General features: G+C 35.6%; 2 protein-coding genes across 2 annotated transcripts in view; both read left to right on the top strand.

Annotated features, from left to right (window-relative positions):
* ZCCHC4 (zinc finger CCHC-type containing 4) overlaps nt 1–9533 on the top strand; it is a 68503-nt gene extending 58970 nt beyond the window's left edge. The window contains exon 13 of the mRNA XM_044680570.1: nt 8662–9533. Coding sequence (XP_044536505.1) covers nt 8662–8797 — 136 coding nt within the window. The 3' untranslated portion in view covers nt 8798–9533. The remainder of the gene's footprint in view (nt 1–8661) is intronic.
* Nucleotides 9534–12382: 2849 nt separating this feature from the next.
* ANAPC4 (anaphase promoting complex subunit 4) overlaps nt 12383–22436 on the top strand; it is a 41182-nt gene continuing 31128 nt past the window's right edge. Inside the window, exons 1-6 of the mRNA XM_044680618.1 lie at nt 12383–12490; nt 17455–17560; nt 20350–20482; nt 21613–21687; nt 21817–21843; nt 21932–21976. Coding sequence (XP_044536553.1) covers nt 12383–12490; nt 17455–17560; nt 20350–20482; nt 21613–21687; nt 21817–21843; nt 21932–21976 — 494 coding nt within the window. The remainder of the gene's footprint in view (nt 12491–17454; nt 17561–20349; nt 20483–21612; nt 21688–21816; nt 21844–21931; nt 21977–22436) is intronic.

Below are 22436 nucleotides of genomic sequence, written 5' to 3'. Positions count from 1 at the left end.
TATCTACTATATCTACCTACCTTCTGTCTGTCTATCTGTATATCTATCTATCTATCTATCTATCTATCTATCTATCTATCTATCCAGCTCTTTCTATCTATCTGTCTCTTTCAAAGACATTACAAATATATAAAGAGTCAGGCCCAGAATTAAATAGGAGGAAGAAATTGTACTAGATTACTTTCAGGAAATTGCAGAATTCTTTTAATGATCCCCATCTTTCCCCTGAAATAAAGGCCCATCTTTTTAATATCCATATTCTTTTGATTTTGTTGCATGGTTATGAGTCATTAAAATTGAGCATCATCCAGAGGGCAGTGAAGAGGTACTTGGATGGCATGAGCAGGCAGTATAGCATATTACAAGCAAAGGATTATGAAGAAGAAAAAAATATAAAGGATTTCCTCAAAGAAATATATAATTAAAGTATCGAGAGTGAAAGATAACTGATTGACAGCCTGCATTAGGGTATCAGAAAAACTCAAGAAAAAGTCCTCAGCATGTTGGGGGGGACCTCCAGTGGCAAATTTATAGAAGGACATGGAAGAGAGAAGAATGAGATAGATATGAGATTGGTTGCAATTTGTATCATTTAAGGAATACTTCCATAATTGAGACCACAGATTTCATCAAGGTACTCTAGTCTCTTTATACTATTTCACAGGGTTGTTATAAGGAAACTATTTTGTATTCCTAAAAGCATTCAATATATGTGGTTATTTTTCTTAATCTTCATATCGTCCATTACTAGTTCTCACTCGTTTTCATAAACTTTCTTTCTGTTTTTCTGTTAAATCAACACAGAATCATCATTAGAGCTTGAAGGGATCTTTAGAGGTCATCCAGTCCAACTCTTTCAATTTATAGAGTAGTAAACTGAAATCCAGGGAGGTTAAGAGAATTGCCCTTGTCTCACAGATAATAACTTCAAGATTTTTTTTTAACTGAACAAAATCACATTAAAATATTTTTCTTTAGATCTCTTTAACAATAAGATACACATTCTATTGTCTGGATAGTTTAAATATATATCTGCATGAAGGCAGACTGTCTAGACTTTGCATTTTGAATTTTTTCCAACTCTGTGATTCTACTAGCAGCAGGATGCCTGAAAATTTACTATATGTATTAACAACAAATTTTCATTCTTTGTTGTTTCTTATAAATCAGCCTGTTTCTTTGAATTTCCTTCCAGGTGGGCTATTTGATGATAGTACATAGCACTTTAATTGAGGGACATCATTTAGTAACTCAGATTACTCAATTTTATTCATTGTTGGAGATTTCATCATCTCAGTATGATATAAAGAATTTATCCTGTGGGGAAGTTGATATGCTTGAATAAGTCTAAAATAGTACTTTATTTTTTTTCTCCCTGAAGATTCCTGCTTATGCTATTGTTCCCAATTAACCCTAAGTATTGCTTTCGAAGTATTTTAATTATAGTGAAATTACAATGCTTCATTCGTAGTAGGAGCTTAAAATGCTTCTTGACTTGAGGTTTAGTGATTTCTAGTCTAAAACTAATGATCATTTTTTAAACATTTTAAGAAAGATTTCATAAATCTAGATAGAATTTTCATGCCCTTTTTTGGTATATATACTTTATATAACCCAAATTATTTTAAAAGCAATCACATTTTTACAGCTTCTACATTTTTTTGGTAATGAACTGGAATGAGACTGACTCCCTCTTGTGGTTATTTATCCAATTTAAATTCACACCCTAAATCAAAATTTGAAAGGGAAATATTAGTAGGCATATTCTTCAAAATAAAATTTTCCTTCTGTTTTTGTTTGTTGTTATCTTACATTTGAATTTTCTATCTAAAGCTGACATGGAGTTTTGTTTCAGGAGATCACTGAGTTTGCTATTATTATTATTTTTTCCTAAACTGTTACTTTTTAATGATGAAATTATCCCATCTATTTTTATTTATATTTGACTGCACATATCTTTTATTTATATTTGTCTATATATATCTACATCTCTCTATATGTCTATATTTATGTTTATATAAGTTTACATGTATCTATTTATATTTAATTACAAAATTGTCCCATGTCTGTTTTGTGTGTGTGTGTGTGTTTTTTAAGCAGAACTGTTTACATACCTGGCACATAAAAACTTAAAGATGATTCTTTTTTTCTCCTGAACTATACTATGAAATATAAATATGAGGAAATATAAAATAGAGTTGTTAAAGCTTTGGGCAAAGCTTATGATGAAGCTAGACTGATAAAAGTGAGACTTGATTAAGATATCTGAAGAATAATCTGTATTTGTTCCCTTATGAAGTTTTACTCTTATGCTTTGTAGTCAGGTAGAAATAAGAGGCAATGTAAGAACAGGGGGTTGGCTTGCATTTAGATAGCCAAATTTAGAATCCTACCTTGGACAATTTCAAGTTTTGAGATTCTAAGCAAGTCACAGTTTCTCAAAGCCGAATTTTTCTTATTGTTATTGTTTCTAGGTCTTGTCCCACAGGGATTGTAAATGATAAAGTGCTATGTAAATATGTTGTCTATGTACCGCCTCCTTATTTTTCCCTTCTCATTAATTCTTCAACCCCTTTTCCCCCATAAAAATTTGTATTTAATATAATGATGATGAAAATGATAATAACAACAGTCTATAAAAAAAGTAATGTTTGCCCCTCAGAAAGGAACAGGTTTTATAGACATTCTTAGATTTCATGATAAACAGGTTGAAAACTTTCAGAAATACTTCCAAAATAAAATCTACTACTTCCCAGAACAAAAGGTGACAACAGATACATATGATTGGACTTAATGAATGTAACTAATATTGATTTACCTTGTGATAAATCCAAATGTTAAAATAAAAAAATGGAACCCAAAGGCATCAATTAAGGATTATACCCTAACAAAGGTAACATCAGTCAGTCACACAATAAGCATTTATTAAGTTCCTACTATATTCCAGGCATTGTGCTAGGTGCTATGTATACAAATACAAAAAGTATGGAGCAAAGATGGACTAACAGGAATAAATATAGCTGAACTTCTGTCTACAATTCCTCTAAACAAATCTAGAAAATGCACCAATCTGAATCCTGGTAGGGTAATGTAGAAAAGGACATAGTGAATTCTTTGTCTGGCTCAGGTCAGTTAGGGTAACAAACACTGTAGATGGGATCACACTAGGAGCATGCTACACTTGGAGCACTCTTGAGCCCAAGGAGAGACTATACACCAAGGCAAGAAAAAGTCTCAGATACATACCAAGGCACACTGATAGGGACAGGTGTCAGCTGGCTGCTTTTCACCTATTATCCAGATCTGGGTCACATATGCAGGGCTTTGAGAAGGGAGCATGTGTACAGGGGTGGTCCTGAGTGGTGTCCCAAGAAAAGAGGATGTTCATAAACAGGTGGTTAGCATATGACTCAGATCCCAGGAGCAGAATGGGATCTCATTACAAGAATCTAGCAAGGTCTACAGAGGAATCACCAGGACAAGAATCCCAGACCAAAGAGGTACTTGCAATTCTGTCTACACCAGCTGAATTTCCTAGCTGAATCCAGCAGCAGTCTACTGTTGCTCTGAACAAAATCCAAGTCAGAAAATTGCAGAGCTCGCACTAGGGAGACAGCAGTCAGACTCTGCCCTGGATCAAAGCATTCTGGAGGCATTGAAAGCCTGCATGTCTATGCCTGTGATTCTAAGATAACACAACACAGCAATAGGACCAACCCCAGATCCTTCCTTCTGAAGTGTCACAGAGCCTGGTCCTAACATCAGATCAGGAAGTAGGGTGAGAGAATGGGCAAACAAAAAAAGAACCCCCCTGTAATGAGCTTTTAAGACCTATCAGTCTTGTGACTGATAGGGATTCTCAAGACAAACATATAAGAAAAGACTCCGAAACATGTCTAAGCAATGCTTTAGAGAAAAACAGAGCTTGAGTACAAACTCAACTTGAATTCTTGGAAGAGGTGAGTGAAGCAAGAGTTAAAAGGAAAAAAGAAAAGTTTAAAATGTTTTTATAAATGAAATGAGGGCTTGAGGAAAAAAAAAGAAATGAGAACAATGGAGAAAAGAATTCAGAAAGTGATTAATGGGTTGGCATAAGAGATTCGGAACATTGACCAAGCAACACACTCCCTAAAAATTAAAAAATAGAAGCCAATGACTCCATAACACAAGAAGAAATGTTAAACAAAGTCAGAATGGGGGAAAAAATAGAAGAGAATATCAGATACCTCATAGCAAAAACAATTCACTTGGAAAACGTATCAAGGAGAAAAAAAGTAAGAATCATTGGACTTTCTGAATGCCATGCCAAGAAAAAAAAAAAAGAGTCTAGATAACACATTTTGAGACATTTTAAAACTGTCCAGCTCTCTTAAAACCAAAGGAGAAAATGGAAATAGAATCTACCAGTCACCTTCTGAATGAAACCTCAGCTTCCAGATCAAAAAAAAAATACTGCAAGCAGCCAGAAAGAAAGAATTCAAGTACCAGGGAGCCACAATTCCATTTAACTTTTTATCATTGACTTAGATAAGGGCATAGGTGGCTCATGAAGAGTACAGATGATATTAAGGTGGCAGTGCTAGCCATCATTCTAGATACGTCAGGCTGACTCTAATAAGATGTAATTCAAGAAGGATAAATAGGAAGTCTTAAACATGGGTACACAGAAATCAAACCAACAAGTATAAGATGGGTTGTTTCTGTTATACTGGTTAGATAGAAGTTTATCTGAAAAAAAAATAGGGGTTTCAGAGCATGGTAAATTCAATCTGAATCACCAGGATAATGTGACAGCTGGAAGACCTCACTGAATCTTGGGCTACATTTAAGAGATGTATAGCTTCCAGGAATAGGGAGTAGTAGTCTCTTTAAACCTTGCCTTATCTCATTTTATCTGGAATATTATATTCCATTGTGTGTATTACAGTTTAAGAAGGATATTGGTTAACTGGGGAACATCCCAAAGAAAGCAATTGGGATAACAGAGGGCGTTGAATCTAGACCACATGAGGACTGGTTGAAGGAAATGGAGTATTTTAGGCTGGAGAGGAGAAAACTTAGGGAACCATGATAGCTGTGTGTAAGTATTTGAAAGGATGTCATGAGAAAGAAAGATCACATTTGTTCTCTTTAGTTCAAAGGACAGAACCATGATGAATGAGTATAAATTGCAGAGGCAAGGTTAGGCTTCATGTCAGTACATTTTAGAGCAGTTGAGGTGGCATTGTGGATAGACCATCTGGGTTGGAGTTAGGAAGACCTGAGTTCCAGCCTCAAAATGCTTTCTAGCTGTGTGATCCTGGGCAAGTCCCTTACCCTTGTTTGCCTCTGTTTCTTATCTGCAAAATGAGTTCGAGAAGGAAATGGCAAACCACTCCAGTATCTTTGCCAAGGGAAACGCCAAGGGTCGTGGAGTCAGACACAACTGAAAATGACTGCCTAGTGACAACAGCAATTAAGTGGTCTGCCATCAGAGGTGATGGGTTCCCCTTTGTAGGTCTTCAAGCAGAGGGTTATAGGAAAGATTCCTTATTTGGGTTATGGATTGGACTAAATAGCCATTGAAGTTCCCTCCATCTCCCAAACACTATGATTCTGTGAAATGTAAACCGCCAAATGTTGTTGTTGTTCAGTTGCTTTTCATTTGTGTCTGACTCTTTGTGACCCTGTTTGGGACTTTCTTGGTAGAGATAGATACTGGAGTGCTTTGCCATCTCCTTCTCCAGCTCATTTTACAGATGAGGAAACTGAGCTAAACAGGGTTAAATAACTTGCCCACAGTCACACAGCTACTAAGTACCTGAGGCCAGATTTGAACTCAAAATGAATCTTCTTAATTTCAGATACAGCAATCTATCCATTATTCCACCTAGCTCCTCAAACCCCAAAATGTTCTTGAGAATTAGTAAATAAACTATCAGAACCAGACCATAATCATAAACAAAATTGTCACACCTATAAAAATTTAGGAGCATTGTTTTTAATAAACGTTGCTATGCTAAACACTATAATTTCTAAATAAAAGGAATGAAAAGCTCTCAAAATATAAAGCTCTATTAGAAGAAATTAAAATGATTTGGTAACAGGATGAAGTATAAAACTCTTCTGTTATTCTGTTTGCAAGTGGAATTATCCTGAAGATATTTTCAGTGGTCCTGCAGAAGATAAACTTACATTCTAATACATTTATCCAATTATAAAAAAAAATCATTTATCCTCTTTTTTGAACATTAAACACAAAAGAACAAAAATGGCTTAAGAACATGTCACAGAACTATTTGAATTCTATCAGACATAGGATGACAACAACAATAGTAACACAATATCTGTGGGTATATATTGCTTTAAAATTGACAAAGCTTTTTACATGTTGCATCTTATTTTAGGCTCACATAAATGTAGGTACTATATGGTTATTTTTCCTAGATAGATTAAAAAACCAAGTCTCATAGATTAAGTGATTTGCTCATGGTCACATAGCTAGTAAGTTTCACAGACAATTTAAACTAATATCTTTTTGACTCCAAGACCAACATTCCAGTCCATTGACTTTTTCCTTCTCTACATACTTTATTTTCCATAGCAGTGACCATCTTAAAAGGGAAGAGCATGTTTTCAATATTAGAGCAACAAAGTTCTCACCATTACTCCACTGACAGGTTTTTGTCTGCCTCAGTTTACTTCCAAGAGGTAGAGAATTAGCAAATAAATGGGAGGAGGGCTAGCTGGAATGTTTAAATGTACTTGCTAAATATTTTTGTTCTACTTGGCTATATATTTTCAAGACATTTATCAGATTTGGCTATGCCAGAAAATATTTTAAGATAAAAGTTTCTAAGTTTAGAACGTTTTTGAATACTATAACCTGTTTCTTGAAAATCTAGTAGCACATGGACAATGCAGCAGTGAAAAGCCACTGTGTTTTCCTGGAGATCTATAACATTGGCCACCTGAGCAGAAACACTGGCCTGCAGAATATTTGGCAGTTTTTACCCCCAAGCAGTTGATAGCAGTGGTCTTCATTAGTATTTTCTTTAAGATCATTCAGATTTTGGAGACAGGTAGAAGGCCCATTATATATTTAGAATGAAATTTATGAAATGTTGCATTTGCCTAAATGGACACTATTATTTCTTAAGTAGTTTTAAAATGAAAGATGGTATTGCCCTTTCTGTATTTTCCTTTTATTCTCTTTTTTCCTCACTTTCCTTCTATCATTGACCTCGACCTTTTCAATCAAAGGCATGTAACTTCTAAGGAAATATGGGAAAACCTCAGTGAGGAGCTAGAGGAAATCGGACACAGCTCAGTTGGAGTAGCTGACAAGCTCATGAAGCCTTTAAACTTTGAACAAAGGTGTTTTCACCTTTGACGTATCAAGAAAAGGCTTTGCTCTGCTACCCTGAAACTTGCTATATTTTATGAAAAGTGAATACAACTCTTTTATTATAGATTAGCCATAGGAAGGAGACCCTGCTATTAGACTGTGGTAGTGACAAATTCATAAGCCTGTATGTTTCTTCAGAAGCATGACAATAAGCTACAAAGTTCTTTTGTATTTGTGGGAAGTGTCAGGAATCACCCAAAATCTTTTAGACACTAATTTGCTGATGTCAATCAATAAACATTTATTAAGTGCCTACTATATTGTTGTGGTTGTTCAGACATGTCTGACTCTTCCTGACCCCATATTGGGTTTTCTTGGAAGATACTAGAGTGGTTTGTCATTTCCTTCTCCAATGAATTAAGACAAACAAAAGTGACTTCCCCAGGGTCACACAGCTAAGTGTATGTTTGATACTGGATTAAAACATGGGTCTTCCTGATTTTAGGTCCACCATTCTATACACTGTGCCACTCAGCTGCCAAACAGTGTATCTCTGTAGAGGTGGCAGGGATCAAGCCTGCGGCCTCACATGCCAGGTACTGTGTAAAAAAAAGCAAAAGACAATTCCTGCCCTCAAGGGGCTTACAATCTAATGTCAGTTTGGAGGATTCCAGATCAAAAGATTCAGTATTCTTTACTGTGGTCTCATATTCTAATAGAGCAAGTTTCAAGTTAATTCTTCTTTAGGTCATTGGTATTCATTATTCATTGCTTTAAACTAACTGCAAGCTTCCAGGAGACAGTGACCATGTATTTTATATACTCTGTGTAGCATTTGTCAGAGTTGTTGGATTTAATAAGGAAAGGAAAATTAACTAGAGAGCTTATAAAACGGGCCCTTCAGTTGTCATCCCCATCTGTTATGCTTTTGCGTGTTTTTTTTTTTCACTTTGCTAACTCCCCAACTCTTAGTTCTTTTTCTAGAAAATGTAATTCAAGGATTTGAAGATTGAAGTGCTGAGCTGAGCAGTATGGATGTTAAAAAATAGTTTTTCATTGGCTTGTCTGTTTAACTCTGTGCTGTTTGTCCTGGATAGACTGATCTGAATCACTAGTAACCATCTTTCAAAGAAATTTGTTTTCCCAAACAACGTTTTGCTTGCTAAGGCCTCTAACTTCTTGTTATTACATTTAGAATTTTATGGGCTTCTGTAGTACAGTAAATTCTTTCAACTCTTGTACTTGCTTATTTGGTTAGCTGGTTAATTGGATGGCAACATATTTGTAATTCACTGTGCTTTTCCTATAATGTAATTTAACACCTTGTTTTTCAGGGCTGTCAGGAAACAGAAGCCAAAAAAAAGGAACAAGATGAAAATGGAGACCACTAAAGGACAATCTATGAATCATGCAACTGTTAGAAGGAAAAAGAAAAAGAAGAGAAGAGGACATCAATATCCCTGCTCTTAAATGTCCAGTGACCTGAGAATAAGATTTACAGCTTAACCTTTGGAGCCATTTTCTTAAAGTGCTCCACTGGACTTAAATTCTGTTACTTTCAGGGATGTGCACCTGAGAAACTTAGTCTTGTCTGGCAGTATGCTCTCTCTAGTATAGGTGTTCTTAATCTTTTTATTTATTGTGCCCCCCTCATAAAACAGACTCTATAGGAAAACTAAGTCAGGCAGGGAGGTAGGTTCCTTACAATTGAAATTCTATGATACTGTGAAAATTACATGATTTGACATTTAAATCCTAACAACTTTGATTTTGAAGGGGGAATTCTAGAAAGTACTTGAGATCATGAGAGAATGTAAAACAATGATTCCCAAACTTTTTGCTCATGGTGCAGTATTCTTTGTAGTGAGGAATCACGGCACATTGAGCAGTTAAGTTGGCAACAATTATGGGAGAATAAGGAGACTGCTGGAGCATCTGCAGTTTTCCTTCAATAATAGCAGCTGTTTTTTTGAGGTCTTTGTGAGTTCAAGGTCTGATGTGTTTTGAGGTTAGTGTGTATTAGTAATAGGGAAATATTGTTTGTTGGGTAAAAACTATTCTTCCTATATGATGTGATGTATGCTAGGTAAGTAAAATTATTTATGCAGTTTTTTCCAATAATATCTAGAACTTCACAGCACACCTAACAGAATTGGTACACAGCATACTCTTTGAGAACTGCTTATATAAAGGAAAATCAACTACATTTTTAAAATGAGAGGTTTTTATTTGGTAAATCAAAGACAATTTTGGTTTAATCATGTAAGGTTCATCCACAAGAGTCAATGCAGAGACCAGAAGATAACTTATTCTTACTGTTTGAACCTCTGCAATTTAGGATAATTATGATCTGAAATAGATGGTAGGAGATGACAGCATTATAAACCAAGCAGATCAAATTTTTGAAAGGTAAATTCAGTCTATTTATCTAGTTAGTAACAGTGATTCTTAAAACATCTTACTTTGTTGCCTGAATCCATTACCCCATAGTACCATTTTACATTTGCAGATTGCTTAGCAATTGACAAAGTGCTTTTACTTTTCCATTGGGAAGGGAGTAGGAGGGAGAAAATGGCTAAGGGTAGGATGGCAAAAAATGGAGGGTCCCTGAAGCATCTTCAAAATACACAAAAACAACAAAAGGAAGGAAGAGCAGAATCACAGTAGAGGGGAGTTGTGAAAGTTACATAATGAACTTATTATATGCCATATGGAATATGTATATTTTTATAAATAAGTTGTCCATTATAGAGACCTGCAGTTTCATTTACTATGTCAGTCAATTAATACTGCCCACTTTGTGCCAAGGACTATCATCATAAGCATTTGGGGATTCTACAAAAAAATGCAAAACACAGTTCCTGCCCTTAGGGAGCTCACAGATCTATTGAAGGAGAACTACAAATGGGTACAAACAAGGAAAAATCGAAAATAATTAAAAGTGGGAAGGCTCTAGAATTCAGGTGTGTGGGAAGAACTTCTTGTGGCAGATGGGGTATTAGTTGGGCCTTCAAGAAAGTCACAGAAGCCATTAAGCAGGGATGATGAGGGAACAGTCCAGATATGAAGGGCAGCCAGAAAAAATGCCCAGAGTGCCAAAAGATGTTTGTAGGACAGCAAAAAGGAAGGGGGGGGAGGGGAGCTGGGGCACTGAGTTGGAGATCAGAGGGTGGCCAGGAAGCTCTAAGAAGCCTGGAGAGCTAGTGGGTGAAGGAAGATTTGGAAGGGCTTCCAGTGCCAAACAGGATTTTTACTATATGATCCTATTGGGAGTTTATGGAGAAGGGGGTGATAGTTTGGGGTTTAGCTTCAGGAAATCACTTTAGCAGCTGAATGGAGGTTGGTTTGGAGTGAGAAGAGACTGGAGGTGGGCAGATCCAGAATTTCAATAGTCAAAGCATGAGGCCATGAGGGTCTGCCCTTGAGCGGTGCAGTAAGAAGAAAGATGGAAGCCTATTTGAGAGATTGCAGAGGAGGAATCCACAGGCCTGTCAAGTGGATTTAGGGGGTGAGACAGTGAGAAGGAGACCCTAGACTTCACGTAACTCCCAAAGGCTTTCATGACACCAAAAAAAAGTTAAAAGTCCTGTGCTAGAAGGACATGGAATACCTAATCCTGCCAGAGGACAGTGGCTAACCAGGACTGGGGAATTTCAGAAAAGAAGACCATGTCAGCTCATCATCTACTCTGATCCCTTATTTTGGGGAAAGCATGCCTTTCAGCAGAATTATACCTAAATCATATTTCTTATGTGAATTCTTTGTGAATTCCACAGGCAAAAGCATTCTACACTTATGACTGTGAGTGTTGGCATCATTCATTCAATAAACATTAGCACCTACCCTGTGCTAAGTCCCAAAGTTACAAAAAAAGGGCAAAACCTAGTCCTTGTCCTCAAGAAGCTTTCAGTCTTAGAGGGAGACGACATGCAAACATATATAAAAAACTAAGTACAAGATAAATGGGAAATAATGCAAGGAAGGCACTATAATCAGGAGTTGGGGAAGGCTTCCTGTAGGAGGGGGAGGTTTTAGTTGAAGTCAGGTCAATAGTGGGAGTGGAGAACAGGGACCATTCCAAGCCCAAGTATAGGGTTTTAGGAAAACCAGGTTCTCATTTTTAAGGACGATGCACAATCGCCCTTTTAAAAAACGGGAGGTGTTTGGGGTTGCCTGTCTTCTTCTGCACTCCTATTTGAAATATTGATTTGCTGCCTGTTCTCTTCAGTGAGTATGGAGGGAGGACCTGGTAATGGTGACTTCAGCTTTTGCAATGGCTATTTGTAAACTAAAAACTTCCCCTTAGCTGGAACCCTAATTAGAAGGAACTCTAGGCAGATCATTGTATTTCCGGGTGGAAGGGTACAAATAATAAAATAACAGGAATAGGGTTTTCCAAAGCAGTTCTTCACCTGGGGTCCATGAATTTAAAAAAAAATATTTTTATAACTTCCAATAAAATGTTCCTTTTGGAAAAATAGATTTCACATACTTTTATTTTCTGCACGACGCACTGTTACCCGCCCCCGGCCAATACTTGTAAGAATGAAGTTTCTGGCCTCCAATAGGAGTGTTTTGTCTGCTGTTCACCTGTAAGCTCCACGAGGGAAAGGACAGAACCTCCTCTGAAGAGAGTGTAGCTCTGCCCTGGCAAATCAGAATTAAAGAACAGAATCCTTCCCCTCCCCCAACTATCCGTCACCTCCCAGCTTGAACCCATTTAGTCGGCCGGGGCCTGGAGCGCGCACGTGAGGGCGGACACGCGCGCGGCGCTGCGGCAGGAAGTCCCGGCTCCGGAAGTGCCTCTCAACTCCGGCCAGCTGCTGGGTTCGCTCGACTCCGGAGCGCGGGATACGCGGCCTGGGTTCGAGCCGCAGCCGGGCGAACTTGCCCGGTAATGCGGCTGCGCAGGAGGCCGGAGGCGGGAGGCGTGGGCGAGGGGCGTGGCTGGGAGGCGGACTCCGGGGATTTTTGGAGGGGCCGGGTAAGCGTACCGGGAGGGAGTTGCGGGCCGGTTTGAATTGGGGCATCTGTCATTGCAGGATCACCCCCACGATGCCGGCCTTTCGACAAGTGGGAGAGAAACAGCTGCCCCAGGAGATCATTTTCATGGCCTGGTCTCCCAAGAGGGATCTCATTGCCTTAGCCAACAAAGTGGGGGAGGTAAGTGAAAGGGGGGCGGGTAGACACCCCCCCCCAATGCCCCAGGGGGATTGCGCCTCTCCCTTCTTCCCTTCCCTAGACCCAAGTCAGTGATGATATCCTAGAGCCCTTGCTTTGGGGAAGGGGCTGTGTGTGCTAGGCCCCAGGAGGAGTACAAAAGAAGATTATCACTAACTCATGGATAGCGGCACAACATTTTCCCCTCATAATAATCTAGTAAAGAAGCCTCTGAAAAACTTCGTAAAAATAAACTTTGATGTAGAAGACAAAAGGCCTCTCTCCTTTATTTTTTTTCATAAAGCAGATTTGCTTCTTTTCTTTCCATTTAGGAATTCTTTCATAGGGAAAGATTGAATGCAGGCACATATTAGAAAAAAGAAGCAACAGGTACTGAAATGGAGGAAAGGAGGAAGGTGTGGTGTATGTGATTTTTAGTTTCCCATCCAACTTAAAACATTTTCCAAAAACGTAATGATTTTTAAACAGGTTACACATTACACTTTTATTCATTGTCTGCCCTTCAAAAAAAAGGCAAAAAAAATTATTATCCAAGGCACGAGGTTAAAAGATTGAATTATTTTCATAGTAGATAAGGGAACTGAGGTTCAGTCAGCAAGCATCTAGAAAAAGCTTCAAACTAAGTTCTGGAGATAAAAAGAAAAGCAAAATACAGCCCCGCTTTGCCTCAGAAAAGTGAAGTGATTTACCCAATGTAATGCAGCAAATACTCGACCGAGCTGTTCTTAATCTCGGGACAAAATGTTCTGGACTTTTGGGGAGGAGGAAGATGATGGAACAGGGAAGAGAGGCAGAGTTTGGCTTTTCTACTGAGCCTTAAGTAATTCCTAGGGCTTTAGTTGTTAAAGAAAGATGGACTCCCTTTTAATTTCTGCTTGTTTGAGTCTGGGCTGAATCAAGGTCTCATGTCAGATTCTTTGTATCTCCATTTAAGGTTTTCTTGGTGAATATGCTGGAGTGGTTGGTCATTTCCTTCTTCAACTAGTTTTACAGATGAGGAAACTGAGGCAAACAGGGTTGAGTGACTTGTCCAGGGTCACATAGCTAGGAAATGTCTGAGTCTGTATTCAAATTAGTTTTTTCTGAATCTGGGTAGAGTACTTCTTTATTGTGCCACCTAACTTATATGTGTATATTTTGTTTCCCTCACTAAAATGTAAGTTCTTTGAGGACAGGGCCTACAGTTCCATTTTTGTCTTTCTACCTTTAGAGCTTAGCTCAGTGTCTCATGTGTACAGTGCTTGAGAAATGCTTCTTGACTGACAGCTTTACATTTTTGAGCCTTTAAATATGCCAAGGGAAGTAGTGTGACATGAGTCTGGAAAGGTGGGCTACTTGTAGTAGGAACTACATTATAGAGGGTCTTGGACTTTTTTTGATTTCATCAGTATGAGGAACTTTATTGAGGAAATTTCCTCTGCCAGGGCCAAGGCAACTCTGAGGTGCAGAGAGGTTAACTGATTTCATGATTATGCAGCTATTATGTGTCAAAGGGAATAATTGAACATGAGCCTTTTTGACACTGAAGGGCAACTCTGGGAGTTTGAATTAGGCTAGAAAGAGGAAAATGCTAGAGGTATTGAAGAACTTGTAAATATTTTTGTCATGTACATGTTAACTCCTTGGGCTTAGAGATAACTTTATTTTTCATATTTGTGCCCCCAACCCCTAACATAGAATCTAGCACATTGTAGGTCCTTTGCAAAAACTTGTAGATGGCTTATTATCAAATTGGATTGTCTAGAACATTTCAAACTCAACACATCACCTCGCTTTCAGTCTCTTAGACTTGTCACCTTGGCCCTTCATAACCTTGTCCCCTTCCTGCCTTTCAAGCCTTATTGTACATGACTTTCTCTCCTACCCTCTGGGATCTAGCCAAACTCACCTTGTCTCAGTTCTTTATGAGAGATACTCCATGTCCCTTCTCCATGTCTTTGCACTGACTGTCCCCAATGACTATAATGCACTTCCTCCTCATAGAATTCCTCACCCTCTTCAAAATGCAGCTTAAGCAACACTTTCAACAAGAACCAGCCTCTCCAAAAATCCTGTGTGGATTCTTTCACCTAGGAGGGAAGCCAAAGACTGGGAAAGCGAATGGGAAGGGTTTTAAGAGTGGAGATGCTTAGAGTTTATAACAGAAAAAGAAATGGAGAAAGATGCAGCTTGGTGTCAGAGAGGCAAGTCTGAGAGAGACTGCACTCACTGACCCTTTTATTATACCTTTTTTAGCATTGGGGGTTTTCAGGGTGTCCATCAAACAAAGGAAACAGCAAAGGTTTTAACATAATATTACAAGGATAATGAAACAGGTAGTAACACAGCTGTTTAGCTAGGTGCCCAGGAAGAGTAATTTGCAAGTCCTTCCTGACTGGTGACAAACTTCTGTCTTCCCTGAACATTGGTCAACACTTTTTCAGATTTTAAGTGGAAGCCTTACTGATTCAAGAGGATCTTTTTTCAGTCTGTCTGCCAGCTGCAGCTTCATTTCTTTGCAAGTACAATTTTTAAGCCCAACAATTTTACATCCAAACCAATAGAAAGATTCAGTATTTATCAACCATGTGAAATATTAGAAATATATCCAGATAAGTCTGATCTATGAACCCTTTGCTCATTAGAATCAGCTTTTGAATACATCTTTAACATCTTCATGATTTGTCATTTACTGAACTTTGCAACTGCTCTCAAACCTACCTTGTAGTTAACTACTTTGCATTTAAATATTCTCTTTATTTTTATAAACATATATTCATATTGTCAGATATATGTGCCTTAGGAGTAGGAATTGTTTTATTTATTGTGTTTGTATTCCTACTAGCTGGTGCAGTCCCTGACCTGTAGTCGTGCTTAATAGATATGTGTTGAGGTATAGTTGGGTGGCTCAATAAATAGAGAGCCAAGTCTGGTGATGGGAGGACCTAAATTCAAATGTGGCCTCAGATGTTTCCTAGTTGTATGGCCTTAGACAAGTCAATCAACCCCCATTGCCTAATCCTTACCACTCTTCTGCCTTTTAAATGATACTTGGGATCCATTCTAAGACAGAAGGTATTGATTTAAGGAGAAAAATGCTTATTGATGGATTATTACTTGTCAGGGTCCTAGTATCCTATACACTAGTTCTTAAATGATCAGTTCTTGAAAAGGCTAAACTAAACTCTGAAAACTTCCTTTAGGATACCCTAGTTAGATCACTGTGTTGTCAAGCTTGGGAAAAGCAATTAATAAAAAAACAGAGATCTGATTTTCTGGAGCAGGAGTTATTAACCTTCTTGGCTCAATGAACTTTTAAAAAATATTTTGATACCTATATTTCAGTATAATTGGTTTCCTTTGTAGTCTTATGTATTTTATTAATTGAAAAACATTTTCCTAAGAAGTCTCTATAGTTTTCATCAGACTACTAAATAGGACTTTGATATAAAAATGATTAAGAATGGCTTTTATAGTGTTACTAGACCCAAGGATGAGTCTAGTATTGTCAGATTTAGCCAAAATGTGCTGATTTCCCTGTCATAAAATAATTTGGATTACTAATATTTATTTCTACAAAAGCTCTTATTCTAAGTGATGCCAGAATTGAGATTTATTGGAACAGGTGTTTGAAGAAAATGATGTACTTTATCTACCTCAAACTAAGGCCATCTGCTGCCTACCTCCTTTTATAACAACTGAAATTGTCNGAGATCTGATTTTCTGGAGCAGGAGTTATTAACCTTCTTGGCTCAATGAACTTTTAAAAAATATTTTGATACCTATATTTCAGTATAATTGGTTTCCTTTGTAGTCTTATGTATTTTATTAATTGAAAAACATTTTCCTAAGAAGTCTCTATAGTTTTCATCAGACTACTAAATAGGACTTTGATATAAAAATGATTAAGAATGGCTTTTATAGTGTTACTAGACCCAAGGATGAGTCTAGTATTGTCAGATTTAGCCAAAATGTGCTGATTTCCCTGTCATAAAATAATTTGGATTACTAATATTTATTTCTACAAAAGCTCTTATTCTAAGTGATGCCAGAATTGAGATTTATTGGAACAGGTGTTTGAAGAAAATGATGTACTTTATCTACCTCAAACTAAGGCCATCTGCTGCCTACCTCCTTTTATAACAACTGAAATTGTCTTTTTTATTTTGCAAGGTATTTTTTAATTTTTAAAGAATTCTTGATGAACTAGTATTTCTTCAGGAAGTTTCATTTTATTAATTTGTTACCAATTGAGTCACCTTATTTTCCTTATATGTTGAAGCACATGTAATTATTCTTTATACTAAAATTGATGAAACTGAATTTCAGTTCTGCTAGATGTAGGGTTAATTGTTATGGGCCAAAAAAGAGTTAATACTTATGTAATTTTCCACATCCACCACTAATAAAAAGCACATTTTAATTTGTGATATTAATTATTGGCCTTCTATTGACAAAAAAGGTAAGCTAATTTACTTGGAGCATAATTAAATTAGATTTTCTCTTTTCCTCAATTTATTTTTAAAATACTTTTACAGTTCTTTTAGAGACTACCATCTGTGAACAACTATGGGCTCCATTCATAGGTAGTAGATGACTTAGAAAATAGGAATTTTAATCTTTGTTACTGGCTTGGTTTAAGATTTGATTCAACTTCTGTCTTCTGCAGCAGACTTTTCCTAGCCACCTTCCTTTTCTTTTGAAATTACCTTCTTTCTGTCCTATATATATCTTGCATGTATATAGTTACAGACAGGCTAACTTCCATTAGAATGTGAGCTTTAAGGTCAGGAGCAATGTTTTTGCCTTTCTACCCCCAGCACTACGCATACTACTTGGCAGATAGTTAGTACTTATATTAAATGCTTAGTTCCTGACTGGTTTATTTTCTTTTTAAAAAAATCTGTTTTGCATATGTAAGGCAAGAAATTCTTTTAAAAATAAATGACATTTTGTCTTTTTCTCAGGTTTTACTTCATCGACTAGCAAACTTTCAACGGGTTTGGAGTTTGCCACCAAATGAAAATACAGGAAAAGAAGTGACATCTTTGGCTTGGCGACCAGATGGAAAAAGTAATGATAATGCTATTGTAGAAATTTTTATTAGTACAAAAGGGAGTTTCATAGTTTCTTCTATTTTTTTCATTCTTTTGATTTCCCCCCCCTTTTTTGATGACTGATGGAGTGGTTAGCTTTCACATATCCAATACTAATTTTGAAGAAATTACTTTCTTTGTTGAACTTTTGTGCCTCCTTTTCCATTTGTCCAATTCTGCTTTTTCAGAAGTTTCTCTCTTCAATAGATTTTTGTACCCCTTTTACCCATTTAGCTTATTCTGTTTTTTGAAGGTATTATTTCCTTAGATATTTTTTGTCTCCTTTATCACTTTTTGGCTCTTTTTTCATGATTTTCTTGAATCACTCATTTCTTTTCCCAGTTTTTCCTCTACTTTTTTGATTTTTAAAATCCCTTTTGAGTTCTTTCAGGAATTCTTTTTTGGACCTGACACCAATTCATATTTTTCTATTAGGCTTTGGATGTAGCTGTTTTAATATTATCTTCTTCTAAGGTTGTCTTTTGATCTTCCTTATTACCATAGTAATTATCTACGATCAGTTTCCTTTTTGAGTGTTTGCTCTTTTTTTCTATTCATTTTTTTGACTTTTAACTTAATGTTAAACTAAGCTCTGTCTCTGGATGGATGGGACACTGTTCCAAGCTTCAGGTTGTTTGTGCTGCTGTTTTCAGAGCTGCTTCTGGGCACTCTGTAAATTTTTAATAGGTATTGAGGTTCTTCAGTTGCTGGTTTATAGGTTACATCATGCTGATTACTTTGATCCCCTAACAGTAGTATTATAGGACTTCAATAGTTAACTACTCAAATGAAGTCAATTTAAAAAGCCATATAGAAAAAAAAAAAAGCAAATGAAAAATGTGTCTTTTCCAGATTATGACATGCAGTTTGTGAGTAGTCCTTAATTTACTTCATTTGGAACATATATCTTGAATAGGCAATTCAATTAGAATGTGAATTGGGCCTATAATTGAATAGGATGAGAGTGAACTGATTAGCATTTGGGAAATAGTATAAGGCTTCTGATAATCAGAGTCTGTTCCATGTTACCAAAGCAAATTTCAGTTTTCTCCAGTAATCTTACATGACTACAAGTCCAGGAATACCACAGTCTTATAAAAATCAAATTTGAGGGGAACTAAAAGGGCAAAATGGAAAGATACATTGTGGGCACAAGTTTGCTGCAGTCAATTTATTACCAGTAGTGATTTGCATGGGAGATGTTCCGTATAGAATGTCATCAAAGATATTTGTGACTAGAGAAGATTCATTTGTCATACAATGTAATCTAATAATAACAGCGTCTGAAGGTTTTCATGAAATTCACAAAGCATTAGGTATGATAGAAGTATGTTTGGAGCGATCCTCTTTAGTATTCATATAGGATATGAGTGGGAATCACACAGGATAAGAAGGCATGGAGAAATAATAATATTCACATCTATGAGAGCAAATACATTAAAATGCTAAAGAATGTCTCTTTTTATGATTAATTAGAATTAACTAAAATTAATTTCATTGAATATTTTATTGATATTAGGGTTCTCCCTTGTTCCTTTGAACACATAATTTGTGAAATTTTGTTCAGCTGTATTTTTTTATTTGTGCAGAGTACTGGTCTTGGGAAAGAACCATGAAATGAACATGTAACATTAAATCAAAAGTATTATTAATCAGTTAATGAGTATTAAACATCTCCTGTGTACCAAGCATTGTATTGAGTGCTAGGGAAACAAAGTATTGTGAAAGATCACAAAATAAGTGTTGGTTAAATAATGAGTAATAAGTTGCCACTAAAAAAATTAAATATGAGTGTCTCTGTCAAATAAAGTCTATTTTAAGTAGTTTGTTTTTAGGGAGGAGAGGTAGAAATTTACCAGGACCTTGAATAGATTTGTAAATACTTCAGTGAAATAATTTGATGTATTAAAAATGTTTCGTAATGGCCCCATTCAGAGACTCCACACTGGAAAATTTAATTGTCATCAGAAAGGAATGTACTTCTGATTCCCATGTTCTCCTTTATTAAGGGAACATAAAGAGAAGAAAAAGTTTTAAAAACTAGAAAGGGCAAATAATTTCTGCGAGGCTTGTTTATAGAGCCCACTATATCTTGGTGATAAAAAAGCAATGGTATGACAATATAGTATTGTTTATGTTAAATGTTTTGCTTGAGATGACACAATTTCTATTTCAGTGCATAATACTATATAAGAGAAAGTGTTGGATTGCAACTGAAAGTTCTAGATATAAATATATGTATATGTTATATTAATGCTGTATATGAAAGTGTATAGGCTGACTTTTAAACTATTAAAAATCCTTTATGACCTTTTTTTCCTTTAAAAATCTTCAGGAGATTTAACAGTTTCAGCATTATCATAAGGTAGAATTTTTAATTCTAACAACAGCTATGATGTAGATTTATTTTATTTTATTTTTAAACCCTTGCCTTCCATCTTAAAATCAATACTGTCTTGATTCCAAGGCAGAAGAGGAGTAAGAGCTAGGCAATGGGGGTTAAGTGACTTGCCCAGGGTTACACAGGTAGGAAGTGTCTAAGGCTAGATTTGAACCTAGGACCTTCATTTCTAGGCCTGGCCCTCAATCCATTGAAGCACCTTGCTGCCCCCTGAAGATTTATTTTAAATAGACAAAATTGTACAGTAGGAAATAAAAATATTAATTATTCAGGAATTTTGAATAAAAATTCACTTTATTGTTTTTCTGTTATGATTACATTTAAAATGCTAATCACCTAATATTTTAATTGCCTTTTTCTTATAGTTTTGGCCTTTGGTCTTGCTGACACCAAGAAAGTTATTTTATGTGATGTTGAAAAGCCTGAAAGCTTGCATTCTTTTTCTGTGAATACGCCTATTACTTATATGCACTGGATGGAAGTAACTGAAGAAAGCAGGTAGCTCAAGAAATTTTAAAATCTACATTTATATAAATTCAAAATGTATATCAAGGGTAACTTTAAATGTAATTTAGGAGTACTTTTAGAGTCATCTTCTACTTTACTGAAATAGATTTTTTTCCTAATACTCTGCTAAATTCTTTTTTTATTAAGCAGCAATATCTTAATGACAAAAAAATATATAAAATATGATAGTCTCTAAATCATGAAAAAATTTAAATTGCTTTAAAATGCAATGTAAGCTGTGACTGACAAATAATTTTTGTAAATTATTATTTCTAGTAATTAGGAGTTTCCTGTAATTCATTGATTTTTTAGGAATTTTCAAAGAAACATTATTCTAGTAAGAAAAATTCATATACCAATTTGTGAATATTATGATGAGGAACTAAAAACTTTCAGGATTACTTTGTTAAATGGGGACCTGTTTGCCAAATTATTAAAATGAAAATTTGTGTGTAAACCATAGAACTGACAACTAAGCTAACATAATTATAGCAGTTTACTTTAAAACAAATCTTGCTACTTAGAGCTATGATATGGACTCTTAGATGAGCATATAGAATTCCTAAATTATAATTTTAATGTCTATATAGCAGTTTTGTGACCCTAGACAAGTCATTTACCTCTTTAAAAATATTTTTCCCTTGTAAAAGTAAAGCTGTTTATGAATAAGGAACATTCTTAATTTTTTTTGTTATTTTAAATTATTCCTTCTTATGGAAATGCAGTATATTTGTTATAAAATTTGTTGCTTAACCTTGCTTATTTTACCCAAATCTTTGTTATGTTCATTTTGCCCAAATCAGTCTTAGTGATTTTTTTATAACATAAATCGTAGCTATAGATGTTTAGAGCTTGGGTAATATTTCATTTTTACTGCATAGCATTTATTTTGAACTGAGTACTGAGAAAATTACATGCTTCTAAACAGAGAAGAGATATAAATATTTTATTCTTAATTCATACTGAATATGATAGCAAAATTTCTGTTTTTAAGTATGAGTATGACCTGACTACTGTTTACTTTATAGCATTTCTCTTTGTTTAAAAGATTAAAATATTTTAAAATTGTAAACAAAAGTCATATCTTCAGGTTTTTAGAACATTCATTTTTTTTCCTCTAGTGTTTTAACATCCTTTTATAATGCTGAGGATGAATCAAATCTTCTCCTGCCTAAGTTACCTGCATTGCCAAAAAAGTAAGTATCAGAGTTGGATAACTTTGTAATTAGTTGTAACTTTCTTACTCATTTGAAACTTAACTATATGTCAAAGTATTTTGCTTAGTTTTTTGTTTAAAATATTTTTTAATTTATATTTTAATACAGCTATAGCACCACTGCAAAAATTTTTAGGTAAGAAAGGTTCTTTGGTACTTTTTCAACTAAGAGTATTATTATTTCATTTAGAAATTGAGTTGTAATGATTATTTTCATATTTTAGTGAAGAAAAATCAGATGAAATTATGAAGCTCTTGGGTGATGTCAGGTAAATATTCTTGGAAATATCCCTGATGGCAAGTATGAATGTTTTATATTTAAAATCACTTAATTTGAGGAGGATGTTTAAATATATTGTTCTTTTGTATAGTTTTTTTGCTCATATTAAGCATTCTTTCAACATATATCATTTAACTTGATTTTACTCTAAAACCTTTCATTTTTTCAATTCTTAAATAATTTTGAAAGTCTTGTAATATCCCTTTTGTGTTTTCTTCAGTAAAAAAAGAAAATTAAAGGTCTAAAGAAATCATCTTTGAGTTTTAGAGCTGGAAGTTGCATTGCATTTTTAAAATCTTCAACCCCAATATACTTACTTTTGACATGGAGGCAGCATGTAGCATATAGGGGAAAGAGCCAGGGACATAGTATGGACAAGTTACTCAGCCGTTTTAAGCCTCAGTTTACTTGTCTGTAAAGAGGGAGGATGATAATAATAGTTGTGATAA

This window comes from Gracilinanus agilis, chromosome 6, assembly GCF_016433145.1.
Source record: "Gracilinanus agilis isolate LMUSP501 chromosome 6, AgileGrace, whole genome shotgun sequence".
NCBI classification, from domain to species: Eukaryota; Metazoa; Chordata; class Mammalia; order Didelphimorphia; family Didelphidae; genus Gracilinanus; species Gracilinanus agilis.
The sequence above is the reverse complement of the archived record's forward strand: the minus strand, read 5'-3'. Positions and strand labels throughout refer to the sequence as shown.